The sequence below is a fragment of the Lithobates pipiens genome, unplaced genomic scaffold (assembly GCF_037356315.1).
Source record: "Lithobates pipiens isolate NorthernLeopardFrog02 unplaced genomic scaffold, aLitPip1_a1.2 Scaffold_18, whole genome shotgun sequence".
Lineage (NCBI taxonomy): Eukaryota > Metazoa > Chordata > Amphibia > Anura > Ranidae > Lithobates > Lithobates pipiens.
In genome coordinates this window covers 609,774,917-609,801,982 of record NW_027507758.1, presented here as the reverse complement: position 1 = coordinate 609,801,982, position 27,066 = coordinate 609,774,917, and the positions used below count along the sequence as shown (strand labels likewise).

The window sequence follows — 27,066 nt, the reverse complement described above, 5'->3', positions numbered from 1 at the left end:
TCTCTCTGACTTTATAGGAACTGAACATGTCTCCAGAGACCGGATCCCTCCTGCTACTCCTCCTGTTCTGTGCCGGAGCAGCTGCTGTCAATCATCTAACTCCTGCAGACCCCACCGAGGACAAAGAAGATTTAGGTAAGAATTCAAAATGATGTAAAATACAGGTAATAACTCAACCAACTTATAAATGTCTACGTCTCTCGGATATATTAATATAGCAAATAAAATGCAGGCAAGTCTATTATATTTTTAGAGTGTTGTGCAATGTGTATATTCATCATTCATGGATGAGGATGGGTGCAAAACCTCTTCCAATGCTTTGTTATTTTGTTCTAGGATGGAGAAGGTTTAGAGTAGTGATGGTCAAATTACTTGATATAAGGGACTTTAAAGTGATTGTGAAAAACCCTCACCTTGTAAAACAACCTATTCAATTTAAAATAAAAATAAAATGCAAAACATTTTTTGTAGCCATAAAAAAATGAAATACCTTTTTTACCGCCAGTAATTGGCTTTCTTATCCTGAGTGGACATAATATAAGGTAGACATGTGCAGAGTAAAATATTTTGTTTCGGAATTTCGTTTTCGTACGAAAAATTAATTTATTTAGTTACTCCCGAAATTCGTTTTTTTATTTATTTCGGAATTTCGTTCAAAAATTGCATTAGTCCAAAAATCCACATGAATTACGGTCGAATCTGTCTTTGAAGGCTTATGGTGTCTGTCGAATGTATAAAGAAGATTCGACGGAGCTAGTATATAGCATACTTCGTGTGAACTTTAGAACCCTATTAAAGTCTATGGGACTCCAACGTTCAAAATCTAAAGTGCTAATTTGCAAGTTACTGTCCTAAAAAGTGTTTGGGGACCTGGGTCCTGCCCCAGGGGACATGGATCAATGCAAAAAAAAGGTTTAAAAAACAGCAGTTTTTTCGGGAGCAGTGATTTTAATAATGATTAAAGTGAAACAATAAAAGTGTAATATTCCTTTAAATTTCGTAGGGGGGGGGGTGTCTATAGTATGCCTGTGAAGGGGCGCATGTGTCTGGTGCTTAGAACTGACCCTGCACAAAGTGTCATTTATGCAGAAAAAAAAGTCCTTTAAAATCACTCGCAGCTATTATGAATTGTCGGCTCCGTAATACAGAGAACACTCATTGAAAGTCATTGATAAAAAAATAAAAAAATAAATAAATAAAAAAGCGTGGGGTCCCCCAAATTCAATTACCAGGCCCTTTAGGTCTGGTATGGATAATAAGGGGAACCCTGCCTCAAATTTAAGAAAAAATTTGACGTGGGGTTCCCCCTAAATATCCATAACCAGACCCTTCAGGTCTGGTATGGATATTAAGGGGAACCCCGCGTCAAAAAAAAAAAAAAAATTGAGGGGTCACAGACCCCCAAAGCATCCTCCCAATGTTGAGGGCATGTGGCCTGGTACGGTTCAGGAGGGAGGGGGGCCGCTCTCTCGTCCCCCCCTCTTTTCCTGCGGCCTGCCAGGTTGCCTGCTCGGATAAAGGGTCTGGTATGGATTTTTAGGGGGACCCCCACGCCAATTTTTTTTTTAATTTGACACGGGGTAAAGTGTACGGAGTAAATCAATAACACCTTTCACCTCAATATGAACTAGGACTAACCTAGGTAAGGAAAGATAAAAGTAAAGCAGTTAGAGAAATAGATAGGGAAAGAAAGGAGGGTCGGAGAAGGAAAGGGGTAAGAGTGCCACTACCTAGTGAAGTTAGATTTCAGGTATGTGGTATGAGGGGGAAAGTAGATATACCCATTAGACGAGCCTGCAGTTCCCTGGTGGCTTCAAACTTTTTAGATGAGTCCAATAATAAACTGGTGAGTTTTTCCTGAGACATTACCCACAATATTTACGTTTTGCCATTGGGAGAGAGACACCAGGCCTCTTCCAGGCCCTAGCAATCGTGAGTCTAGCTCCCAAGGGCACAAAGTGTACCAATCTACCAGATTGCTTAGATATGTGTGGGATTGGTTAATTTAGGAGAACCACCTTGGGGGTCCTGGGAATGCAAGAGCCTACCAACTTATCCAGTATGTTAAAAAATTCTCTTCCAGAGTGAATCCTTGGGCATTCCCACCATATGTGTGACATTGTACCCAGGAGTTGACAGCCTCTGAAGCAGAGAGGGCTGGCATCAGGAAACATTGAGGCTACTCTGGAAGGCGTGTAGTACCATCTGGTTAGTACTTTTAGACTAGTCTCCATCAACGTGGTATTAAGAATGCCCCTGAAAGACTTAGAGCACAACGAATACCATTTCTCCTTGGACCAGATAAAATTGAAGTTCGTTTCCCAAGCTACCATGAAGGAAGTTTTAGAAACAGGAGCAATCAGTGACGAGTATAGTCGAGATCCCCCCTCCTCACCCTCTGGTCCATGGCTTGGCTGCACCACATTTCGTAATCAGTGATTGTTGAGGGTTGAGGATTGTCTTTGCACGGGGAATGCAAAAAATTGTGAATCTGATGAAACCTGAAAAGTTCAGAGCTGGGAAGGTCTAGATTTTTTGTGCAATGTTTAAGGGTGAACGGACCTGCCACTGTGCAGAAATGTCCTATCCTGTAAAGTCCTTTATCAACCCGCCATTTAAAGGCTAGGACGTTTCTGCCTGGGGGGAAGTTTGGATTATTGAATATGTGGGTTAGGGATGAGCTTCGTGTTCGTGACGAACATACGTTCGACTCGAACATCGGCTGTTCGCCCGTTCGGCGAATTTCGAACGTTATGGGCCGTTCGCACCAAATTCCTGTGGCGCTCACGGCCCACAATGCACTGCGATGGCGCAGTGCATTGCTGTCTCATGATTGGCCAAGCATGCACTGTGACCCCCACATGCTTGGCCAATCACAGCGCCGGCAGCGAGGAGAGCCATGATTGGCCACAGGCAGGATGCCTGTGGCCAATCATAGCTCAGGCTGTGTAGTACATGCCCCACACTATATAAGGCCGCCAGCGCGGCGGCCTTGTGTAGTGTGTTGGCGTCTGTAGCAGTTAGTGGGTGTTCTGTGTACCTTCAACACAGTATACACCAATCGTTATCGGGCGATTTTTCGTTCTTGCTCTTCTGTAGTGGTTGTTGTCTGCATGCCCTGACCGCAGTATACACTGCTATATTCACCTATATATCTAGCGATATATCTATCTTTTATAATAGAGCTGTCAGTCAGTGTTAGGAGATTGTGCGTGCTGTCTGCGTGCTCTGAACGCAGTATACACCGCTATATCCACATATATAGCTAAATATCTTTCTCGTTTTAAATAGAGCTTTCATTCAGTGTTAGGAGATTGTGCGTGCTGTCTGCGTTCTCTGAACGCAGTATACACCACTATATCCACCTATATAGCTAAATATCTTGCTCGTTTTAAATAGAGCTTTCAGTCAGTGTTAGGAGATTGTGCGTGCTGTCTGCGTGCTCTGAACGCAGTATACACCGCTATATCCACCTATATAGCTAAATATCTTGCTCGTTTTAAATAGAGCTTTCAGTCAGTGTTAGGAGATTGTGCATGCTGTCTGCGTGCTCTGAAGGCAGTATACACCGCTATATCCACCTATATAGCTAAATATCTTGCTCGTTTTAAATAGAGCTTTCAGTCAGTGTTAGGAGATTGTGCGTGCTGTCTGCGTGCTCTGAAGGCAATATACACCGCTATATCCACCTATATAGCTAAATATCTTGCTCGTTTTAAATAGAGCTTTCAGTCGGTGTTAGGAGATTGTGCGTGCTGTCTGCGGGCTCTGAACGCAGTATACACCGCTATATCCACCTATATAGCTAAATATCTTGCTCGTTTTAAATAGAGCTTTCAGTCGGTGTTAGGAGATTGTGCGTGCTGTCTGCGTGCTCTGAACGCAGTATACACCGCTATATCCACCTATATAGCTAAATATCTTGCTCGTTTTAAATAGAGCTTTCAGTCAGTGTTAGGAGATTGTGCATGCTGTCTGCGTGCTCTGAACGCAGTATACACCGCTATATCCACCTATATAGCTAAATATCTTGCTCGTTTTAAATAGAGCTTTCAGTCAGTGTTAGGAGATTGTGCGTGCTGTCTGCGTGCTCTGAACGCAGTATACACCGCTATATCCACCTATATAGCTAACTATCTTGCTCGTTTTAAATAGAGCTTGCAGTCAGCGGTAGGAGATTGTGCGTGCTGTCTGCATGCTCTGAAAAAGACGGACGGCAAAACAAATTATACAGGGGTGATAACCCTTCCCTATGTTTTCCAAAAAGCTTAAAAATAGTTTTTTTGACTGGAGCTACACATTAAAAATGTACCGGTTGAAAATTACAAACAGATTCAACTTAACACAACAAACCTACACAGTCCCTGTCTTGTTTGCACCGCCTGTATACTGCTGTTCTGAGTATATAGGGCCTGGGGGCCACACGTATTTCCTTTTTTTAATATGGGTACGGGGTTCCCCTTAATATGCGTACAAGACCCAAAGGGGCTGGTAATGGGCAGGGAGGGCTACCCATGCCATTTTTCTCAATTATTTTCAACCATATTGCAGGAACCAGATATAACATTAAAACCGCAAGCAGCTTTAAATGACGTTATTTCCGTTAAATGTCATTTTGTGCAGGGACTGTTCTAAACATGGAAAACACGTGGCACTTCACAGGCATACTACAGACACCCCCCAGGTACGATATTTAAAGGAATATTTCACTTTTTTTTTCACTTTAATCGTCATTAAAATCAGTGCTCCCGCCAAAACGGCCGTTTTTAAAAGTTTTTTTTGCATTGACCCATGTCCCCTGGGGCAGAAAACAAGGGCCCCAAACCCTTTTTAGGACAGTATCTTGCATATTAGCCGTTAAAATTAACACTTTTCATTTCGAACGTTTGAGTCCCATAGACTTCAATGGGGTTCTAACGTTCGTACGAATTTGGGGTCCGTTCGAAAGTTCTGGTGCAAACCGAACCCGGGGGGTGTTCGGCTCATCCTTAATGTGGGTCAAAGGTTTGTATTCCGAGACTAGTGAGGCAGAGGAGCATAAAGAGTCCCAAAGAGCGAAAGAGTGAGATAAGGTTGGGGCAAGAATGTTTTTCTATGTGTACCCAATCAGGCTTCTCAAATCTGGAATAGACTATTGACAATTGGGCCAGCCTGGCTGCTTGGTAATATTTATAAGTTGGGGAAGTCCCAAGCCCCCTTTTTTCCTGTGCGCATATAGGATTCCTTGAGATAATCTGTACCCTGTCTTACCCCATACGAACTTCAGGATCTTGCTTTGGAAGATTTGGATATGGTCTTTTCGAATGGGAAGGGAGCGGAAAAGATACAGTAGTCTGGGAAGTATGGCGTTAATGACGTTTATCCTACCTAACCAGGAAATATTATGTTGTGCCCAGTTGTGTAAGTCTGTTTCTAGTTTATGATACATGGGGGATAGTTGTGACAGTACAGATTTTCAACTTTAGCTGTGAGGCTGTTTTGGGATAGGGAGATTATCCAGGAAATCGCTTAAGATGGATTCAGTCAGTGGGGGGCTCGACGACTAAAGTTTGTTATGAAACTCGTAGAAGGAGTCTAAGATCTTGGAGGGATTAACCGTGGTGCCTTGGCCTGGGATTCTGATTTTCGGCATTGTGTGCGCCATGATTCGGGGTGTCAATTTGGCAGCCAGCATGGAGCCCATCTTGTCTCCTTGCATGTAGAACCAGTTTTGAGACCAGCAGATTTGTTTCTCCTTAGCTGCTAGGGACAGGTTGTGTTCTAGCTTAGCCATATCAAGTTGAGGGATCCTGGAGGGAGAGGGTTTTAGTTTGTGGAGTGCTCTAAGTTTAAGGTAATCAGTTTCCAACCTCTTTATGTCAGCCTCCCTTTCCCTCTTGATGGTGAAAGCCATTCTGATGATCTCCCCTCTAATGAAGGCCTTATGAGCTGCCCACAGCATTTCAGCTGAAACATCTTCTTGGTCATTGAATCGGAAATATTCTTTGAGGGACTTATCCAGCATTGTTATGCGAACAGGGTCAGAGAGAATGGACTCATTGAGTCTCCACTGTCTCTGGTCCAGCCTGTTGTAATGGGAGTGGAGTGTCATAACTACCATGAAGTGATCGGACAAGGTGGAGTCAGTGATGTAGGACTTCAGTATGGGTGGGATTGAATGGAGACGTACGAGGAGATGATCAATCCTAGGGTATGCGTTGTGTGGGTGAGAAAAGTGGGTGTAGTCCCTCTTATTGGGATTCCGCTCCCTCCAGAGATCCGCCAACCCCTGCGCATGTATCAGTTTAGCTATTTTGAGGCTTTCATTGGTAGGGCGGGTAAGTTGTGCTTTAATAGGCCTAGATTTGTCAAGCCCTTATTCAAAGGTCACATTGGAGTTGCCCCCAAAAATGACTGTACCCTCAAGTAGCGGGGACAGGGTATGTAGGAGGCATCTGAAGAAAGCTGCTTGTCCCTTGTTAGGGGTATAGTAGGAAATCAGAGTGTGTAGCTGGATATCTATTGTGCCCTTGACAAAGATGTATCTACCCCCAGGATCCTTAGTATCAGAGATCCAGTTAAAGTTGCACGTCTTGGCTATTGCCACTGCTACTCCCTTGGTTTTATTTTCTGCATTTGCCATTTAAAACTTGGGATAGTGGGAGAAGAAATTTGGGGTTTTGGGGTTGTATCCAATGGGAAAATGGATTTCCTGCAGGAGGACAATGTCAATTTTGGATGATTTATATGCATTGAAAACCTTATTGCACTTAAGGGGAGAGTTTATGCCTTGAACATTATGTGTGGCTACCCTCCAAACACTGCGTGTGCGATCAGCCATGGACCCGGGAGGAGAGCGAGCTGCTAAATCCAACATCACTTACCCTCTTTTCGGACTTGTATAGAGATGTCAAATGGAAGGGCGAGAAGCCGCTCCTGCTGGCAGCGCCCCTTTGCCCCAGTCTACTTTGTGGATGGTCTGAAAGAGAAATAGCTAGTGAGCGATACTCCATAAAGGGGAAGGGAATAGAAAGAGAGAGAATGAAAAGCCAGAGAAAGAGAAGTTTACTCCCTCCCAGGGGGACAGAGACCCTGGGGAGAGCAAAATCCTCGGTAGACATCCCACTATGAACCGTGAGATGTGAGAGAATGAATCAATTACCACCCGCAAGGTTGGATGTCCCACTCCCCCGACTACCGAAGAAGTCAAAGGAGTAGGAGGAGGCGCATGTGAACCACACTGCTCCCAAGCTCCTTGAGACCTGCTTTGCTATACCACTAACAGAGCTTCTAACGAACAATAGTAAAAGAGCAGGGTCTGATAGCTAACAACTGTAGGTACCGCCCAAAGGGCTCAGGGAGCACCCAAAAACCCCACCCCAAAAAAAGGGGGGAGGGAAGAGGGAAGGGGCCTCCATTTCCATTTCTTGGGAAATTATTTTCAGATTAAGGAGGAGCTTTTTGCCCGAAACAAAGGTGGAAAAGGAATGTTGTTGGCCATTGTGGGTGAATTTTACCGCAAAATGGGAAGGCCCACTTGTACTTAATGTCCCTCTGGGCCATGGCTGTCAAAAGCGGTTTTAGGGCCCTTCTCCGTTGGATGGTGGAGGGGGAGAGTTCAGCAAATAGTTGAATGGGATGACCCTGGCAGGTAACCTGGGGGAGAGCCTGGTCTTGTTTCATTGTGGATTCCTTTGCAATGATGTCCCTGGGAGAGCCGTCTTTCCTGGGGGGACCCAGGGCTCTGTGTACTCTATCCAACTCGAGGCGAGCCGGTGAGATGTTTGGAATGAGCGACTTAATCAGGTCTTGAGTGGCAGCTGCAACATCAGTAATCGATCCAGGCAGGCCTCTGATCCTGAAGTACAGTCTCCTGTACCTATTTTCCAAATCATCTATGCGTGAGAACGCAGTGTCCAGCGGGTCCTGCAGAGTTTGGATTAGGTCAGAATTCTGATGGGCGACTGCTGTTGTCTCATCCAATTTGTCTTCTATAACATCCATCCATCTGATGTTCTGTAGGTCAGCTTTTATTTCTCCCATGATGGTGGCGGCAGTGGCAACCAGACCCCTTTCTAGGAGTGTTGAGAATTTAAGATACAAGTCTTCCACTGAAAACTGAGGGGTCGGAGTGGAGGGACCATAAGAGCCAGGGGTGACCATGTTAGGTAGGACTGCCTGGGGATAATGCCTGACCCCCAAAAGAGTGGCTAATCAGGGACTCCGTGGCTGCAGGAGTGGGTGTCTGAGCTTGAGCTCCGGGGCTCTGGGACACAGGGGTAAAATGGAGGAGAGCAGGGGCTAGAACAGTCCTGTGTTCTGGTATCGGGTGAGGATGGGAGAGCTGAGGGCCTGCAGCAGCCATGGCGGCCATATTGGTGCCTCCTGTTTGTGAGGTGGCTAATAATTCCCACTGTAGGCTCCTTCTAGCGCAGAGCTTAGACATGCAGGGGGTCTCTGTTAGAAGGGGGGGACCTGGGTACCTTAATATGTGTCCTCTGGTTGCAGGCTGAGGAAGAGACAGGCGGTGCTGTGTCTTATAAATGTCCGGCGCCCATCTTGGTACATCCTGTGCAGGCGGAAGTCTGTGTGGGAGACAGCGGCTGGCGAGCGAGGCGAACGGAGTGGTGAAAACATTTCACCGGGTGGTGGAGGGCTCGTTCGTAAGTCCAGCGGCGCCGGAGCAGGGCTGGGCGGCAAGTTGGACTCGCGGTGGGGACGGTCCACCCATCTTGGGGCTCTTGAGCATGTGCACCTAAGGAATTGAAGGGACTTTTTTTTACAACTAATATTCCTTTATATTGGCTTTTAAAATTTACAAATGCAGAAATTTTGAATTTGGATGAAAGATTTAGCCCCGGAAAACACTGTTTGAAAGATAAAAAGTGCATTTTATATACAAATATATAGATCAGACCCAAATGAGGGACACATGAGCAGGAATGAGGATCGAGGGACATTGCTTCAAATCCGGGACAGTCCCTCCAAATCAGGGACAGATGGGAGCTATGGCTTTGACCAAGTACAGGTAATCACAACAAAACAAACTGAATGATTCAGTTTCATTCAGTAAAGTGCTTGCTTATAGCAATGCAATTCACTGCTATAAGCAAACATAATGTTTAACCACTTAAGGACCGGGCCTATTTTTTAGACTAGGTGTTTACAAGTTAAAATCAAGTTAAAATAATTTTTTTCGCTACAAATTTACTTAGAACCCCCAAACATTATATATATATATATATGTAGCACCCTGCTCCTGATGAGCAGATGCTATTGTTTTTTCAAATTTAAGTTGCCTGAAGCTGCAGTTTGGCTCAGGAAAATGATTCCAAAGTTCTGGTTTCTGCACCAGTTCAGCTGGGTTGCACTGGTTTCCACTTGACCGTAGGTGCCGCCGTCACCACCGGTAAGTGTAGAAATGCAACAAGGTTGGATGCATTGGATACCCCGCTGTGCATTCTGGGTAGGGGTATTTATGGTACTGACGCAATTTTGGTGGGTTCGTTTTCCGGGGTTCACTGTCCTGACCTCGTGGCCCTCCTGGCCTGGTGTGTGTTCCTGCGCCTCGGGCCGGCTGGCCTGAGACTTTGCGACTGAAATTATAGGCCCAGAAATCTTGGGGCCTACTGACCTAAAGGTGGTCCTGTGCTGTCTTGCCTGCGGGGAGAAGCCAAGCGACTGGAGGATCCAGGGGAGGACTTTTCCAGGAGAAGACTGAGCATCAAGGCTGGTATCTCTGGAAGAGCCTGGAAACTCAGTTGGAGGAGGTAACCCGGGTCACCAACCACACAGTATCGCCGGGTTGGCTGAAGGAAACTGGTGCTGTGTGACAGTTCTTTAAAAACCAGCTTCGGGGGTCAGTGCTACATATATATATATATATATATATATATATATATATATCGTGTTTCCCCAATAGTAAGACACCCCCGATTGTAAGACGTATCGGGAGTTTCAGAGGGGTCGGCTAATATAAGCCGTACCCCGAAAGTAAGACATATGTCTTACTTTCGGGGGAAACACGGGGGTATTGCCGCCTCCCTCTCATCTAGCTGCACGCCGCCTCCTGCCCACGTCTGCACCGTCCCCCTCTCCATACGTCGCCGCATCTGCCATTTCCCTCTGATCTTAATGAGCGCCGCCTCCTGCCCACGCCTGAGCCGTCCCCCTCTCCATACGTCACCGCGCCGTCCCCTGCACTTGTCACTGCCGCCTCCTGCTTAAAATACGGTAATGCACACAGTATTAATCATACATCAGTAAAACATACACACTGGCATACTGGGGTATCATCTGCTGTATGTAACCCAGTGGGTATCAGCAGGTGTCACACTGGATTAAATACAGCAGGTGGTAATGTATCACACATAAATCTGTTTTATCTTCCAGTATTCCACTGTTCGTTCTTACCATTTTTCATTGTTTTACATGTTATGCAATGTTGTAACAAGACATTCTTGGCACTTCCTTTTATAAAACTGTTTTGTGGTGAATACAATACTGTTCAGGTTGTTAATAAATGTTAATTTTATGGTTAAAACAAAAAATTTGAAAATTTTTTTCCAATATAAGACATACCCCGAAAGTAAGACATAGTGGGGCTTTTGGGGATAAAAAGAAAGTAAGACACTGTCTTACTTTCGGGGAAACACGGTATATATATATATATATATATATATATATATACCGTATATACTCGAGTATAAGCCGAGATTTTCAGCCTCTTTTTTGAGGCTGAAAGTGCCCCCCTCGGCTTATACTCGAGTCATCGCTGTCTGCCCGCTCGATCAGCGTGTCGAGCAGACAGACAGCGGCCATTCTATAATTCAAAAGCCGCGCCTCCGGCTCCGCCTTCGCCTGTGATAGGCGGAACACTGAATTTCCCAGCAGCCTGTGTTCCGCCTATCACGGACATCGTATCATCCTCGTACTACGGACGAGGATGATACGATGTCCGTGATAGGCGGAACACAGGCTGCTGGGAAATTCAGTGTTCCGCCTATCACAGGCGAAGGCGGCGGCGCAGCTTTTGAATTTTACAATGGCCGCCGAGGCGCCGACGAAGAGGGCACGGGACGGAGGCAAGGCAAGGCACGGCACGGGACGGGACGGAGGCAAGGCAAGGCACGACACGGGACGGAGGCAAGGCAAGGCACGGCACGGCACGGGACGGAGGCAAGGAGGCAAGGCACGGGACGGAGGCTCGGGACAAAGGCTCGGGACACAGGTAGGCTGGACACACACACACACACACACACACACACACACACACACACGGATGGAGACACACACACACACGGATGGAGACACACACACACACAGGGATGGATACACACACACACAGGGATGGATGGATGGATGGAGACACACACACACAGGGATGGATGGATGGAGACACACACACACAGGGATGGATGGATGGATGGATGGAGACACACACACACAGGGATGGATGGATGGATGGATGGAGACACACACACACAGGGATGGATGGATGGATGGATGGAGACACACACACACAGGGATGGATGGATGGATGGATGGATGGACACACACACACACAGGGATGGATGGACGGACACACAGGGATGGACGGACACACAGGGATGGACGGACACACAGGGATGGACGGACACACACACAGGGATGGACAGGCATGTCTCACCCTCGGCTTATACACGAGTCAATAAGTTTGCCAGTTTTTTTGGGGGTAAATTGGGGGCCTCGGCTTATATTCGGGTCGGCCTATACTCGAGTATATACGGTAGATATATATATAGATATATATATAGATATATGTATATATATTTTTTTTTCTAACACCCTACAGAATAAAATGGCGGTCGTTGCAATATTTTCTGTCACACCGTATTTGCGCAGCAGTCGTACAAGTTCACTTTTTTGAATTAGCAAATAAGACAACAATAAAGTTAGCCCAATTGTTTCTTATATTTTGAAAGATAATGTTACCCCGAGTGAATTGATACCCGACATGTCACGTTTCAAAATTGCGCCCTCTCGTGGAACGGCGACAAACTTTTACCCTTAAAAAATCTCCATAGGCAACGTTTAAAAATTTCTAAAGGTTACCAGTTTTGAGTTACAGAGAAGTTCTCGGGCTAGAATTATTGCTCTCGCTCTAACGATCGTGGTGATATTGCACATGTGTGGTTTGAACACCGTTTTCATATGCGGGCGCTACTCATGTATGCGTTCGCTTCTGCACGCAAGCTCCTCGGGATAGAGCGCTTTAAAATTAAAAAATTTTTTGTTATTTAATTTACTTTTTATTTTGTTTTGACACTGTCCTTGTAACATAAAAAATGTAATTAAATATGAGGGTCTTGGGTCAAAAAGACCTCAGATCTCGTATTTACACTAAAATGTAATTTGAAAAAAAAAAAAATGCTCATTTAAGAGCATTGGGCAGAAGTAAAGTTTGACGTTGCTTCTGCCAGTCAATGCTATGGAGCCCAGTGGGGCATTCAGCAGCCAGGCATCCAGGGGAGAGGATGCGATCTGCTAAGTGGCAAAGACCACTGGAGCACGGCCTCTCCCACCCCCAATAAAAGTGATCTTGCAGCAAATCCGCTGCAGAGACCACTTTTATCTGAAAGTGGACCGCCCGCTGAAGAAAATGAAAAGGGGTTATTGCAGCTATCTGCTGACATAACAATGGTATTCCTCTTCAAACAGCCACCGTATAATAAAGGTGGGTGGTCCGTAAGTGGTTTAAAAAAAATAAAATAAAAAAATTATCACTTCCCCAGAGTAGTTCAATGTTACTATGGTAACATTATATTGCTTTGTGTTAAAAAAAAAAAATTGTAAATAAAAAGAGAGAAAATATAATTTTTTTTCCGTACTGTCAATATTCAGTGTCCCTGATCACCGACACACCTGTTATATGACAACACTGTACTGCACCAGTGACAGTATGCAAAAAAATAAATAAAAATTGTGAACATTTTTTTTTATTTCTTCTAATTTTCTAAAAATTATGACATAAAAATGACAACTTCAAAAAACCCGTCATGCCTCTTACTAAATACCTTAGACTGGTCCAAATCATTTGGTGGAGGGGGGATTATGGTGTGCGGTTGTCCTTCAGGGGTTGGGCTTGGCCCCTTAGTTCCAGTGAAGGGAACTCTTAAGGTGTCAGCATACTGTACCAAGACATTTTGGGCAATTTCATGCTCCCAACTTTGTGGGAACAGTTTGGGGATGGCCCCTCCCTGCTCCAACAGGTCTGAGCACCAGTGCACAAAGTAAGGTCCATAAAGACATGGATGAGCAAGTTTGGGGTGGAGGAAACTGACTGGCCTGCACAGAGTCCTGACCTCAACCCGATAGAACACCTTTGAGATGAATTAGAGAGGAGACTACAAGCTAGGCCTGCTCATCCAACATCAGGGCCTGACCTAACAAATGCATTTCTGGAGGAATGGCCAAACATTCCCATAGACACACTCCTAAACCTTGTGGAGAGCCTTCCCAGAAGAGTTGAAGCTGTTATAGCTGCAAAGGGTGGGCCAACTCAATATTGAACCCTATGGACTAAGACTGGTATGTCATTAAAGTTCATGTGCGTGTAAAGGCAGGTGTCCCAATACTTTGGACAATATAGTGTATTTACAGTAAGTGTGTGTATATCTAAGAAAATATCTGTGGTTCATTTGTGGTTCACCTCATAACCCCCTCAGGTGTACTCTTCCCACGGGAGAAACCTGGTAAATGTCCTGAAGATGTGATTCTCCCAGATGAGGGCTCCACGTTGGAGAAGAAATGTAAGAGAGATGGAGACTGCAAATGGAAGAAAAAGTGCTGCTTCTGGGGGGGTAGAAGACGATGTCTGCTGCCATTGGACGGTAAATTTTTACAATCTGTCTGAGAATACGATGAGATCATAAAAACATGACCTGCTTTGTGTCCGAGACATAAACAGAAAGAGAGACATCTTCATCTAAATCTACATCTTCAGATGTATTTCAACTTTTCTCAATGCTTCCTGTTGTAAAAATGGTGTTTACAGAGATAGGTAACTGAAGCTGAAATGTCCACATATAAGAGAGTCAGAGAAGAGACTCCTCCTCCTCCAAGGTAGTGAGAAAGGAGGCAAATAATACTCTGTTGTCTCTTTCTGGGAATCTATTGTATCGTAAAAAATTAAATGTAGTACACATCAGTTTAAATATATAAACTTTAGATAAACATTAATATAGTGCCCGGCCAGCGCTCATCACCCCTCATAGTCCTAACCTGAACTCATCACCCTTTATAGTCCTGGCTTACATTCATTACCCTTCATAGTCCCAGCCTGCACTCAGCACTCTTCATAGTCCAGGCCTGCACTCATCACCTTTCATAGTCCAGGCCTGCACTCATCACCCTTCATAGTCCCGGCTTGCACTCATCACCCATCATAGTCCTGGCTGCACTCATCACTCCTCATAGCCCCAACCTACACTTGTCACCTTTCTTCATCCCAGCCTGCACTCATTACCCTGGATTGCTCAGGCCTGCATTCATAACCATTTTATAGTAGCAGCCCACACTCATCACCTTTCATAGCCCCGGCCCGCACTCATCACCTTTAATAGTCCCTGCCTGCAGTTATCACCCTTCATAGTCCCGGCCTGTACTCATCAATCTCCATAGTCCCAGCCTGCACTCATCATCCTTCATAGTCCCATCTTGCACTGATCACCTTTCATAGTCACAGCTTGCACTCATCACCTTTCATAGTCACAGCTTGCACTCATCAGTCTCTTCTCTCAGTCTCCAGTTCAGTCTCAGTTTCTCAGTCTCTTCTTCCTTCCATCCTCATCACAGCTTTTTTCTCTCTCTGCAGTCAAGGAAAATGCCTGCCCATACTTAGATGACTTTGTGTGTATAACTACGGAATTTGCACCCATGTGCCAGAGAGATGGCTAGGGGCAAGGCACCGAGCGATGCTGTTATTACGAATGCAGGCACCATAACCAAAACTATTATTACTGCATTTTATAAAGGTATTGCAGCAGAAACATAACTAGAATCTTCAGAGTCCTGGTGCAAGAAATAATAAAGTGCCGCCCTGACCCCCATCTGGGGCCCCCCACAGTGGTGGAATGTCAGGCATGGTCCCACATGCGACCTTTGCAACCCTGGTAGTCCCACCACTAGAGTCAATCGTTTTTGTTTTTGTTATTGTATTTATTTATGTTACCATTTCCTTTTAAAGGCACATCCCACTTTTTTTATTTACTAAAGCTGGAAAGTGCAAAATCAGGCTCACTTCTGCATAGAAACCAATGAGCTTCTATCCCCAGCTTGTTCAATTAAGCTTTGGTAATAAAACCTGGAAGCTCATTGGTTTCTATGCAGAAGTGAGCCTGGTTTTGCACTTTCCAGCTTTAGTAAATAAACCCCATTGCGTACGTAAAAGTGGGGTATGCCTGTATTTATTTACAATTTTATTTTTGTACCATTTTTTATAATTTTTTTAGGAGCCCCATTTGGAGGATTAGGTGAGATATCAGGGGTCTAGACAGACAGAGAACGGACACTGCTCTCAATCTCCATCTCTGCAGCCTCGGATTCACAGAATGCATACATAGGAATAGCTCTGTACAGAGCTCCCTGTTCATCCACAAACTGAAGCATAGTAAACACAGCATACTATGCCTCAGCTATGAATGATCGGTACGGATCACTGACTCTATTCATTAAGACAATGAAGGGGGCAGTAAATGACACATTTACCAGCCTCTACCCTGCTCTCCATCCTGACAGATCCCCACAGCAGCCAGCAGGACAGGGGAGGGGGAAACTGGCAGCACTGCGAGGGTTGACGGGGAGGGTGTGGGGGGGGGGTACTCAGGAGCCCGATCACAGCAAGAAGTGGATAGGAGGGGAAGCAGGGGCTGCATGTAGAGGAACCAATCCCTTCCATTTTCCTCCAGCAGCCTTTCCGTGGTTGCAGGAAGAAAATGGATGGGATTGGTCGATCTATATGCCACCCCTCCTATTCAGGAGTTCAGGGGGCTGCACAGGCTCCCTGGAGCATGGGGCAGGGTTGTAATTGAGACCCCTACAGCCCCTGTATTTCAGTATAATTGAGTTTTCTATAGTGTTCTGACATATAAACCTTATTAATGTTTTAGCTTGTAATTATTCAGTACATGTACATGGACAGCTGTAGTTCCTCATACACATATATGCCGAGCTCCCAGCTCTGATGTTCAGAGAAGTCGCTTTACTGCTTAATACAAGTCTACATTGTTCTTCCAGAAACAAGGTGCCCCCCAAGGCGATGTTGCATGTAAATAGATTTCTTGCAGTTGTTGTTCAGCAAGGATGTTTAGTGCGCTGTCTGGTACTAAGATGCCCACTTTGGAGGACCCTACAAGACTGTATAGGAATTAAAATCTAACACACATTTATTATATACAATAATCATATCAGAAGTAGCCTTGGGACTGATTTTACAACAGAACTTTAAAGTTTAAAGAGTACCAATTGGCAATGTATGACAGTATCTTTATAAATATTGTCTGGCCCTGCTACAGTACAGGGCCAATGAGTCTTTTGTGCCCACCGTTGGACTTTATACTGTAAAGTACATAATTTATTATGTGAGCTGAGATAACTAGCATATGCAGTATACTGTGTCCTGGGGTGAGCAACCTTTTTGGGCACATTCATAACCTGTCTGCTCCTGCGGAGTGATGACTGTGTGTCCAGGTGAGCCTGAAGGGCCTGCAAAGGAGAGGTGCACCACCCGGAGTGGATCAGCAGATCAGAGGTCCTGAAAGATATATGAAATAAGTCTGGGAGATGTGTAAATCACCAAACAGGGGGATGTTAACTCAAGTGTAGTGCTGCCCAGTGAGGTTAATCCATGCCAAAAAATACTATTTAGGACTTGTTGGTCAACTTTTATTGAAAAGTAATAAAAGGTTAAAAAACAATTGAATGCCCTCCAGGGGTTTCCATCATCATTTCAAAATATGAAATATCCTTTAAGCCTCTTGGCTAAGGATGAGCCGAACACCCCCGGTTCGGTTCGTACCAGAACCTGCGAACAGACCTAAACTTCGTGTGAACTTTAGAAACTCTATTAAAGTCTATGGGACTCAAACGTTCACAATCTAAAGTGCTATTTTTAAAGGCTAATATGCAAGTTATTGTCCTAAAAAGTGTTTGGGGACCCGGGTCCTGCCCCAGGGGACATGTATCAATGCAAAAAAAAGTTTTAAAAACTGCTGTTTTTTCGGGAGCAGTATTTTAATAATGCTTAAAGTGAAACAATAAAAGTGTAATATTCCTTTAAATTTCGTACCTGAGGGGTGTGTATAGTATGCCTTTAAAGGGGCGCATGTTTCCCGTGCTTAGAACTGTCCCTGCACAAAGTGTCAATTCTGCAGGAAAAAAAGTCATTTAAAATCACTCAGGGCTATAATGAATTGTCGGCTCCCCGTAATACAGAGAACAGTCATTGAAAGTCATTGATAAAAAAAAAGTGGGGGGTTCCCCCAAATTCAATTACCAGGCCCTTCAGGTCTGGTATGGATATTAAGGGGAACTCCGCGTCAAATTAAAAAACAAATGACGTTGGGTTCCCCCTAAATAAATGGGATGAATTCGAGTGGATACTGCGAGCCAGGCCTGCTCATCCAACATCAGTGCCTGACCTCACAAATGCGCTTCTGGAAGAATTGCCAAACATTCTGTCAGGGCTGGCTTAGCTCTTCCTCCTCTGGGCTGGCCACTCAGCTGTCGGCTAATTGCCAGCTCTCTCCTCTCTCCACAGTTACCAGCTGTTCCCGATGATGCTCGTCTGGCCTCCCTATATATAAGTCTTCCAGCGCATTCTCCTTTGCCTTCACGTTTGGGCACATCACTAGGAACCATCCCCTGCTGTTGTTTCAAGACTGGCTTGCTAACATCCCTCCTGGCTTCCATCGTGCTGGCAGTTGCTCTCCGTGGATCCCTGACGTCTGGACTGGCTGATTACCCGATCTGGTTTATGAACTTTGGACTGGCTGACTACCCGATCTGGTTACTGGTCACTGGCTTGCTTGACTACGCTTTTTCCTATTTTATTTTTATTAATAAACAAGTGTGATTAGATTGTACTTCTATCTCTGTCTGTTTCATGTTTCCTGACAGTACGTGAGAGCCATTAATTCAGAAGATACAGTCAATCCACTTGTTGGTAATATTTTTTCTAGATTGGATGAGCAAGATCACCGCATGGATCAGTTTGCGATGGCGTTACAAACGCTCCTGAATCGCACGGCTCACCTGGAATCCCCCACGGTGGCTGCTCCGGTACAACCTGAGTCGCAGGCCGTCCCTGCTGCTGCGCCAGTCTCTGTGCAGGCACCCGCCTTGAGTATTACCTCTATAAGAGGTATGTCTGGTTCTGCTCCACTTCCCCAGCGATTTGGGGGTGATCCAGTTCAATGCAGAGGGTTTCTCAATCAGGTTGAGATATACTTCGAAATGCTGCCCCAGGCGTTTCCTACGGACAGACGCAAAGTAGGTTTCGTGATACCTTTGCTTTCTGAGAGAGCCTTGGCCTGGGCTAACCCTCTATGGGAGATGCAAAAACCTGTTGTCTTGAGTTACCTTCAGTTTGTGGCCTCCTTTAAAAGGGTTTTTGACGTTCCCGCACGCTCCGCTTCTGCTGCCAAGTGCCTCATGTCCATCAAACCAAGTACGAGAACTGTTGCCGACTACGCCATTGAATTCCATACTCCGGCAGCAGAAGTTGCTTGAAACAATGAGGCCCTCGTGGCTGCTTTTTCTCATGGTCTCTAGGATTCCATCAAGGATGAGATAGCAGCCCGAGATATACCCACTGAGCTGGAGAGCTTGATCTCGTTTGCCATCCTCATTGACTTCAGACTCAGAGAAAGACTTTCTCTTAGGGAGCGCTTGCGGAAGCCTCCTGTACGTTTGCCTCCGAGCTTTGTAGTCCCACCCATGCCTCCCTCACCTCCCATGCCTCCTGGTACCAAGTTGGTCAGTGAAGATGAACCCATGCACCTGGGCTTCATGCGTCTCTCTGCGGATGAGAGAGCCTTTAGGAGGATGGAGAGATTGCCTTTATTGTGGCCAGGCAGTTCACTTTTTGAAGTCTTGTCCTACCCATCCAGGGAACGACCAAACCTTGAGGTCCTGTCATGGACAGACCTTAGGTGGCGTTGTTTCGTCCCCAGTTATCCAGAAGGATAAGCCCCTGGTTTTGGTCACCCTTTCTTGGGCTGAGTCGTCCATCGAGATACAGGCTCTGATCGACTCTGGGGCTGCAGGCCTGTTCATTGATGCTGCATTTGTTTTCGCAGCACTCGATTCTGCTGCAGCTGCGTGACACTCCACTTGCCATTGAGGCTCTTGACGGGAGACCTTTACAGCCTGCCCATGTGACTCATGAGACGGTTCCGTTGTCCATGGCCGTAGGGGCTCTTCACCATGAGATAATCCTATTCCAAGTTATTTCCTCACCCAGATTTCCGCTGGTTATTGGTTATCCTTGGTTACAGAGGCTCAACCCCTCCTTTGATTGGCTCCGTGCTGAGGTTCTCTCCTGGTCACCACAATGCAGTGAGACATGCTTCCTGAAGGTATCCAAGGTCCTGTGCACTGCTTCACTCCCCTCCCTACCGGAGGAGTACCGTGATTTTGGCGATGTCTTTGATAAAGGTCAAGCTGGTAGTTTGCCTCCACACCGCCCTTATGATTGTGCAATTGACCTTCAACCTGGTGCCATACCTCCTCGTGGCCGGGATTACCCTTTGTCGGTCTTGGAGGATAAGGCCATGGAGGAGTATGTTGCTGACGCACTTTCTCGAGGTTTCATCCGCAAATCCTCGTCTCCTGCAGGTGCTGGTTTCTTCTTTGTGAAAAAGAAGAGCGGTGAACTGAGACCTTGTATAGGGGTCTCAATCGTGTCACGATTAAGAATGCCTACCCGATTCCATTGATTACTGAGTTATTTGACCATCTCAAGGGAGCAACGGTTTTCACAAAGCTTGACCTGAGAGGGGCATATAATCTCGTGTGCATTAAGGAGGGCGACGAGTGGAAGACTGCGTTTAATACCTGAACGGGTCATTATGAATACCTGGTAATGCCTTTTGGCCTTTGTAACGCCCTGGCAGTTTTCCAGGAATTTATTAACGATTTCCTCCGAGATTTGTTGCAGTTGTGTGTGGTGGTGTATCTCAATGATACCCTCATATTTTCCAAGTCCCTGGAGAGCCACCACACAGATGTCTGTCGGGTACTTCAGAAATTAAGAGAGAACAATCTCTATTGTAAACTGGAGAAGTGCGAGTTCCATTGTGAACAGGTTACATTCCTGGGCTATGTCATTTCCACTGCTGGTTTTTCAATGGACCCAGAGAAACTTTCGGCAGTCCTACAGTGGCCTCGACCCGTAGGTTTACGTCCTCTGCAGCGTTTCCTGGGCTTTGCCAATTACTATCGGAAGTTTATTCGTAACTTCTCGTCTCTGGTCAAGCCTCTGACTGATATGACCAGAAAGGACGGTAACCCACAGAGTTGGTCTCCGGAGTCCATTAAAGAGGAAGTAAACCCTGATGGGTTTACTTCCTCTTTTTTTCCCTGCAAAGGTAAAGCATAATGGACTACTATGCATCGCATAGTAGCTCATTATGTGTCACTTACCTGACACAGGAGCCAGCGAAGTCGCCGCTGTCCCCTGTAGTCCGCCGCATCCATCTTGCTGGTGGCGTCTCGCAGCTCCGACGAATCACAGCGGCGAAGCCACGATGACGTCACTCCCGTGCATGCGCACGGGAGTCGCGTCTCGCAGCTCCGCCACTGCCATTCGGCGAAGCCGCGATGACGTCACTCCCGCGCATGCGCGCGGGAGTCGACAAATTAGGCAAATCCATTCTTGGACTTGCCGCATTTAGTTTTCTAAAAATGTCCAAGTAATAAAGTGAAAGAAAAAAACAAAGAAACAACAAAGTCCCAAAAAAACTGAGTCTTTTGTGTGTGATGTCTTTGTATAAACCACAAGCGTGTAGGAAATAGATTACACCTCCTTTCAAAAATTCATACATTAATCGTGTGAAGTTCCCATCACCAGGCGAATTGGAGGCTTACCGGAGATGTTGGATCCTCACAAATTTACATTTGGGGGATCATACAAGCTTTTGCAAATATATGCAGATCCTCACAGCAGCAGTTAACCAGGGGGACTTCAAATGTAGGTGATCTCTTCATAGGTTGCAAGGTATTTTAACTACGATCAGATATACCCATAGGCAGTTTAAGAACATAAGGAAAAGAAGCAGGGACCAAACATAGCGTAATTCCGTTTTTATAGAAATAGATAAAAGATAAAAGTACAAAACTCACATGTAAAAAGTGGTTTGTGCGCTTAACAAGATAAAACACAATTGCAGCAGAGTCCCAATTACCCGGTACTAAGAATGTAAGGGGTGATGCCTTGTCACAACAATTTTCCTCTACTTCCAAGTCGGAGTCGGTTCCGGTTCCTATGATTCCTCCTGATTGTATCTTAGCTACGGTTCGCACCAGTCTTACTTCTCCTTTGGGTGATAAAATTCTTGCTGCTCAGGTCCATGCTCCTCCTGATCAACCTTGTGACCGCTGCTTTGTCCCAGAGAGTCTCCGTACTGCAGTGCTCCAGACTTATCCTTCTCCCAAGGCAGCTGGCCATCCTGGGAAGAATCAACTCATTTGGGCCATCTCCCAACAATTCTGGTGGTCTAGTCTACGGGCTGATGTTGCTGCTTTCGTGGCTGCCTGTCCCGTGTGTGCTCAGAGTAAGACTCCACGACACCTTCCAGGGGGCCTCCTACAACCCATACCCAATGGAGAGAGGCCTTGGACTCACCTGTCAATGGATTTCATTGTGGAGTTGCCCAACTCCCAAGGCAACACTGTTATCCTTAAGGTGGTTGACCGGTTCTCAAAGATGTGTCATTGTATTCCACTTAAGAAGTTGCCCACCTCTAAGGAACTGGCTTCCATTTTTGCTCGGGAGATCTTTCACTTACATGGGCTACCCAAGGTGATTGTCTCGGATAGGGGCAGTCAGTTTGTCTCCCGGTTCTGGCGAGCCTTTTGTGCACAGTTGGGAATCCAGCTTGCGTTCTCTTCTGCGTATCACCCGCAGTCTAATGGGGCCGCAGAACGAGCTAATCAGTCCTTGCAGCAATTCCTACGTTGCTATATTTCTGACCATCATAACAACTGCTCTGACCTATTACCTTGGGCAGAGTTTGCTCACAACAGTGCCTTGAATTCTGCCTCCCGATTGTCTCCATTTATGGTGAATTATGGTTTCCAACCTTCCATGTTGCCTGACTCGTTTGTTCCGCAGAGTATTCCTGCATTAGAGGAGCATCTCCGTGGTCTTCGTTCCACTTGGGTACAAGTCCAGGAGGCTTTGCGTCATGCTAATGATAGGTACAGACTCCATGCTGACCGCAGACGCCTGCCAGCGCCTTCCTATGAGGTTGGGGATAGGGTCTGGCTGTCATCTCGCAACCTCCGGCTTTGTGTTCCCTCACTGAAGTTTGCACCTCGGTTTATTGGGCCTTCCCGTAACCTTCGCAGGATTAACCCAGTAGCTTACGCGTTGGAACTTCCTCCTAGTATGCGCATCTCAAATGTGTTTCATGTCTCCTTATTGAAACCGTTGGTCTGTAACCGATTTACCACCTCGGTGCCACGTCCTCACCCTATTCGGTTTGAGAACCATGAGGAGTATGAGGTACAATTCATTGTTGACTCCCATAGGTTTCCGTGGGCACATACAGTACCTGGTACATTGGAAGGGGTACGGTCCGGAGGAACGCTCCTAGGTTTCATCCTCGACCGTACATGCCCCTGTCCTCCTCCACGAGTTCCATAGACGGTTTCCCCTCAAGCCCGGTGGCCCCCCGAGGGAGAGGGGTCATTGGGGGGGGGGTACTGTCAGGGCTGGCTTAGCCCTTCCTCCTCTGGGCTGGCCACTCAGCTGTCGGCTAATTGCAAGCTCTCTTCTCTCTCCACAGTTACCAGCTGTTCCCGATGATGCTCGTCTGGCCTGCCTATATATATATAAGTCTTCCAGCTCATTCTCCTTTGCCTTTACGTTTGGTCACATCACTAGGAATCATCTCCTGCTGTTGTTTCAAGATTGGCTTGCTAACATCCCTCCTGGCTTCCATCCTGCTGGCAGTTGCTCTCCGTGGATCCCTGATGTCTGGACTGGCTGATTACCCGATCTGGCTTATGAACTTTAGACTGGCTGACTACCCGTTCTGGTTACTGGACACTGGCTTGCTTGACTACGCTTTTTCCTATTTTATTTTTATTAATAAACAAGTGTGATTAGATTGTACTTCTGTCTCTGTCTGTTTCATGGTTCCTGACACATTCCCATAGACACACTCCTAAACCTTGTGGACAGCCTTCTCAGAAGAGCTGAAGCTGTTATAGCTGCAAAGGGTGGCCCAACTCAATATTGAACCCTACGGACTAAAACTGGGATGTCATTAAAGTTCATGTGAGTGTAAAGGCAGGTGTCCCAATACTTTGGACAATATAGTGTATGTAGAGTATGTATGTGTATATCTAAGCAAATATCTGTGGTTCATTTGCGGTTCACCTCATAACCCCCACAGGTGTACTCTTCCCTCGGGAGAAACCTGGTACATGTCCTGAAGATGTGAATCTCCTAGTTGATGGCTCCACGTTGGAGAAGAAATGTAAGAGAGATGGAGACTGCAAAGGGAAGGATAAGTGCTGCTTCATGAAGCATAGAAGATGGTGTATGCCGCCATTGTACGGTAAATTTTTACAATCTGTCTGAGAATACGATGAGATCATAAAAACATGACCTGTTCTGCTTTGTGTCCAAGACATAAACAGAAAGAGAGACATCTTCATCTAAATCTACATCTTCAGATGTATTTCAACTTTTCTCAATGCTTCCTGTTGTTAAAATGCTGTTTACAGAGATAGGTAGCTGAAGCTGAAATGTCCACATATAAGAGAGTCAGAGCAGAGGCTCCTCCTCCTCCATGGTAGTGATAAAGGAGGCAACTAATACTCTGTTGTCTCTTTCTGGGAATCTTTTGTAATGTATTAAATTAAATGTGGTACACATCAGTTTAAATATATAAACTTTAGATAAACATTAATATAGTGCCTCGCCTTCGCTCATCGACCTCTTATGGTCCCGGCCAGCGCTCATCACCCCTCATAGTCCTAAACTGAACTCATCACCTTTTATAGTCCTGGCTTACATTCATTACCCTTCATAGTCCAGGCCTGCACTCATCACCTTTCATAGTCCAGGCCTGCACTCATCACCCTTTATAGTCCCGGCTTGCACTCATTACCCTTCATAGTCCTGGCCGCACTCATCAATCCTCATAGTCCCAACCTGCACTTGTCACCTTTCTTCGTCCCATCCTGCACTCATTACCCTGGATTGCTCAGGCCTGCATTCATAACCATTTTATAGCAGCAGCTCACACTCATCACCTTTCATAGCCCCGACCCGCACTCATCACGCTTAATATTCCCTGCCTGCAGTCATCACCCTTCATAGTCCCGGCCTGTACTCATCACTCTCCATAGTCCCAGCTTGCGCTAATTACCCTTCATAGTCCTGGCCTGCACTCATCATCCTTCATAGTTCCGATCTGCACTCATCACTCTTCATAGTCCCAGCTTGCACTCATCACCTTTCATAGTCACAGCTTGCACTCATCAGTCTATGCTCTCATTCTCTAGTTCAGTCTCAGTTTCTCAGTCTCTTCTTCCTTCCATCCTCATCACAGCTAGTTTCTCTCTCTGCAGTCAAGGAAAATGCCTGCCCATACTTAGATGACTTTGCGTGTATAACTACAAAATTTGCACCCATGTGCCAGAGAGATGACCAGTGCCAAGGCACCCAGCAATGCTGTTATCACGAATGCAGGCTCCATAACCAAAACTATTATTACTGCATTTTATACAGTAAAGGTATTGCAGCAGAAACATAACTAGAATCTTCAGAGCCCTGGTGCAAGAAACCATAAAGGGCCGCCCTGACCCCCATCTGGGCCCCCCACAGTGGTGGAACGCCAGGGCACGGTCCCAAATACGACCTTTGCAACCCTGGTAGTTCCACCACCAGTGTCAATAGTTTTTGTTTTTGTTATTGTATTTATTTATTTTACCATTTCCTTTTAAAGGCACACCCCACTTTTAAGTACGCAATGGGGTTTATTTACTAAAGCTGTAAAGTGCAAAATCAGGCTCAATTCTGCATAGAAACCAATGAGCTTCTAACCCCAGCTTGTTCAATTAAGCTTTGGTAATAAAACCTGGAAGCTCATTGGTTTCTATGCAGAAGTGAGCCTGATTTTGCACTTTCCAGCTTTAGTAAATAAACCCCATTACATACTTAAAAGTGGGGTATGCCTGTATTTATTTACAATTTTATTTTTGTATCATTTTTTATAATTTTTTTAGAAGCCCCATTTGGAGGATTAGGTGAGATATCAGGGGTCTAGGCAGACAGAGAACGGACACTGCTCTCAATCTCCATCTCTGCAGCCTCAGCTGCACAGAATGCATACATAGGAATAGCTCTGTACAGAGCACCCTGTTCATCCACAAACTGAAGCATAGTAAACACAGCATACTATGCCTCAGCTATGAATGATCGGTATGGATCATTGACTCTATTCATTAAGACAATGAAGGGGGCAGCAAATGACACATTTACCGGCCTCTACCCTGCTCTCCATCCTGACAGATCCCCCACAGCAGCCAGCAGGACAGGGGAGGGGGAAACTGGCAGCACTGCGAGGGTTGACGGGGAGGGTGTTGGGGGGTACTCAGGAGCCCGATCACAGCAAGAAGTATATATGAGGGGAAGCAGGGCTGCATGCAGAGGAACCAATCCCTTCCGTTTTCCTCCAGCAGCCTATCCATGGCTGCAGGAAGAAAATGGATGGGATTGGTCGATCTATATGCCACCCCTCCTATCCAGGAGTTCAGGGGGCTGCACAGGCTCTCTGGAGCATGGGGCAGGGTTGTAATTGAGACCCCTACAGCCCCTGTATTTCAGTATAATTGAGTTTTTTATAGTGTTCCGACATATAAACCTTTTTAATGTTTTAGCTTGTAATTATTCTGTATATGTACATGGACAGAGAAGGTGATTTACTGCTTAATGCAAGTCTACAATGTTCTCCCAGAAACAAGGCGCCCCCCAAGGCGATGTAGCCTGTAAATAGATTTCTTGCAGTTGTTGTTCAGCAAGGATGCTTAGTGCACTGTCTGGTACTAAGATGCCCACTTTGGAGGACCCTACAAGACTGTATAGGAATTAAAATCTAACACAAATTTGTTATATACAATAATCATATCAGAAGTTGCCATTGGACTGATTTTACAACAGAACTTTTAAAGTTTAAAGAGTACCAATTGGCAATGCCTGACAGTATCTTTATAAATATTGTCTAACCCCGCTACAGTACAGGGCCAATGAGTCTTTTGTGCCCACCGTTGGACTTTATACTGTAAAGTACATAATTTATTATGTGAGCTGAGATAAGTAGCATATGCAGTATACTGTGTTCTGGGGTGAGCAACCTTTTTGGGCACATTCATAACCTGTCTGCTCCTGCGTAGTGATGACTATGTGTCCAGGTGAGCCTGAAGGGCCTGCAAAGGAGAGGCGTACCACCCGGAGTGGATCAGCAGATCAGAGGTCCTGAAAGATATATGAAATAAGTCTGGGAGATGTGTAAATCACCAAACAGGGGGTTGTTAACTCAAGTGTAGTGCTTCCCAGTGAGGTTAATCCATGCCAAAAAATACTATTTAGGACTTGTTGGTCAACTTTTATTGAAAAGTAATAAAAGGTTAAAAAACAATTGAATGCCCTCCAGGGGTTTCCACCATCATTTCAAAATATGAAAGATCCTTTAAGCCTCTTGGCTAAGGATGAGGCGAACACCCCCGGTTCGGTTCGTACCAGAACCTGCGACCGGACCTAAACTTCGTGTGAACTTTAGAAACTCTATTAAAGTCTATGGAACTCGAACATTC

General features: G+C 45.7%; 1 protein-coding gene across 1 annotated transcript; it reads left to right on the top strand.

Annotated features, from left to right (window-relative positions):
* LOC143986824 (whey acidic protein-like) lies at positions 1 to 23,827 on the top strand. The gene is made up of 3 exons (XM_077485232.1): positions 1 to 135; positions 13,686 to 13,850; positions 23,640 to 23,827. The coding sequence occupies exons 1-3, from the start codon at positions 27 to 29 to the stop codon at positions 23,825 to 23,827; spliced, it is 462 nt and encodes a 153-aa protein (XP_077341358.1). The 5' UTR covers positions 1 to 26.
* Positions 23,828 to 27,066: the final 3,239 nt, after the last annotated feature.

Bases quoted from the DNA above. Each gene is read 5' to 3' on its own strand.
- LOC143986824 (XM_077485232.1), top strand. From the start codon at position 27: ATGTCTCCAGAGACCGGATCCCTCCTGCTACTCCTCCTGTTCTGTGCC. The intron at 136-13,685 runs GTAAGAATTCAA...TAACCCCCTCAG, and splicing joins CGAGGACAAAGAAGATTTAG to GTGTACTCTTCCCACGGGAG. The intron at 13,851-23,639 runs GTAAATTTTTAC...TAACCCCCACAG, and splicing joins ATGTCTGCTGCCATTGGACG to GTGTACTCTTCCCTCGGGAG.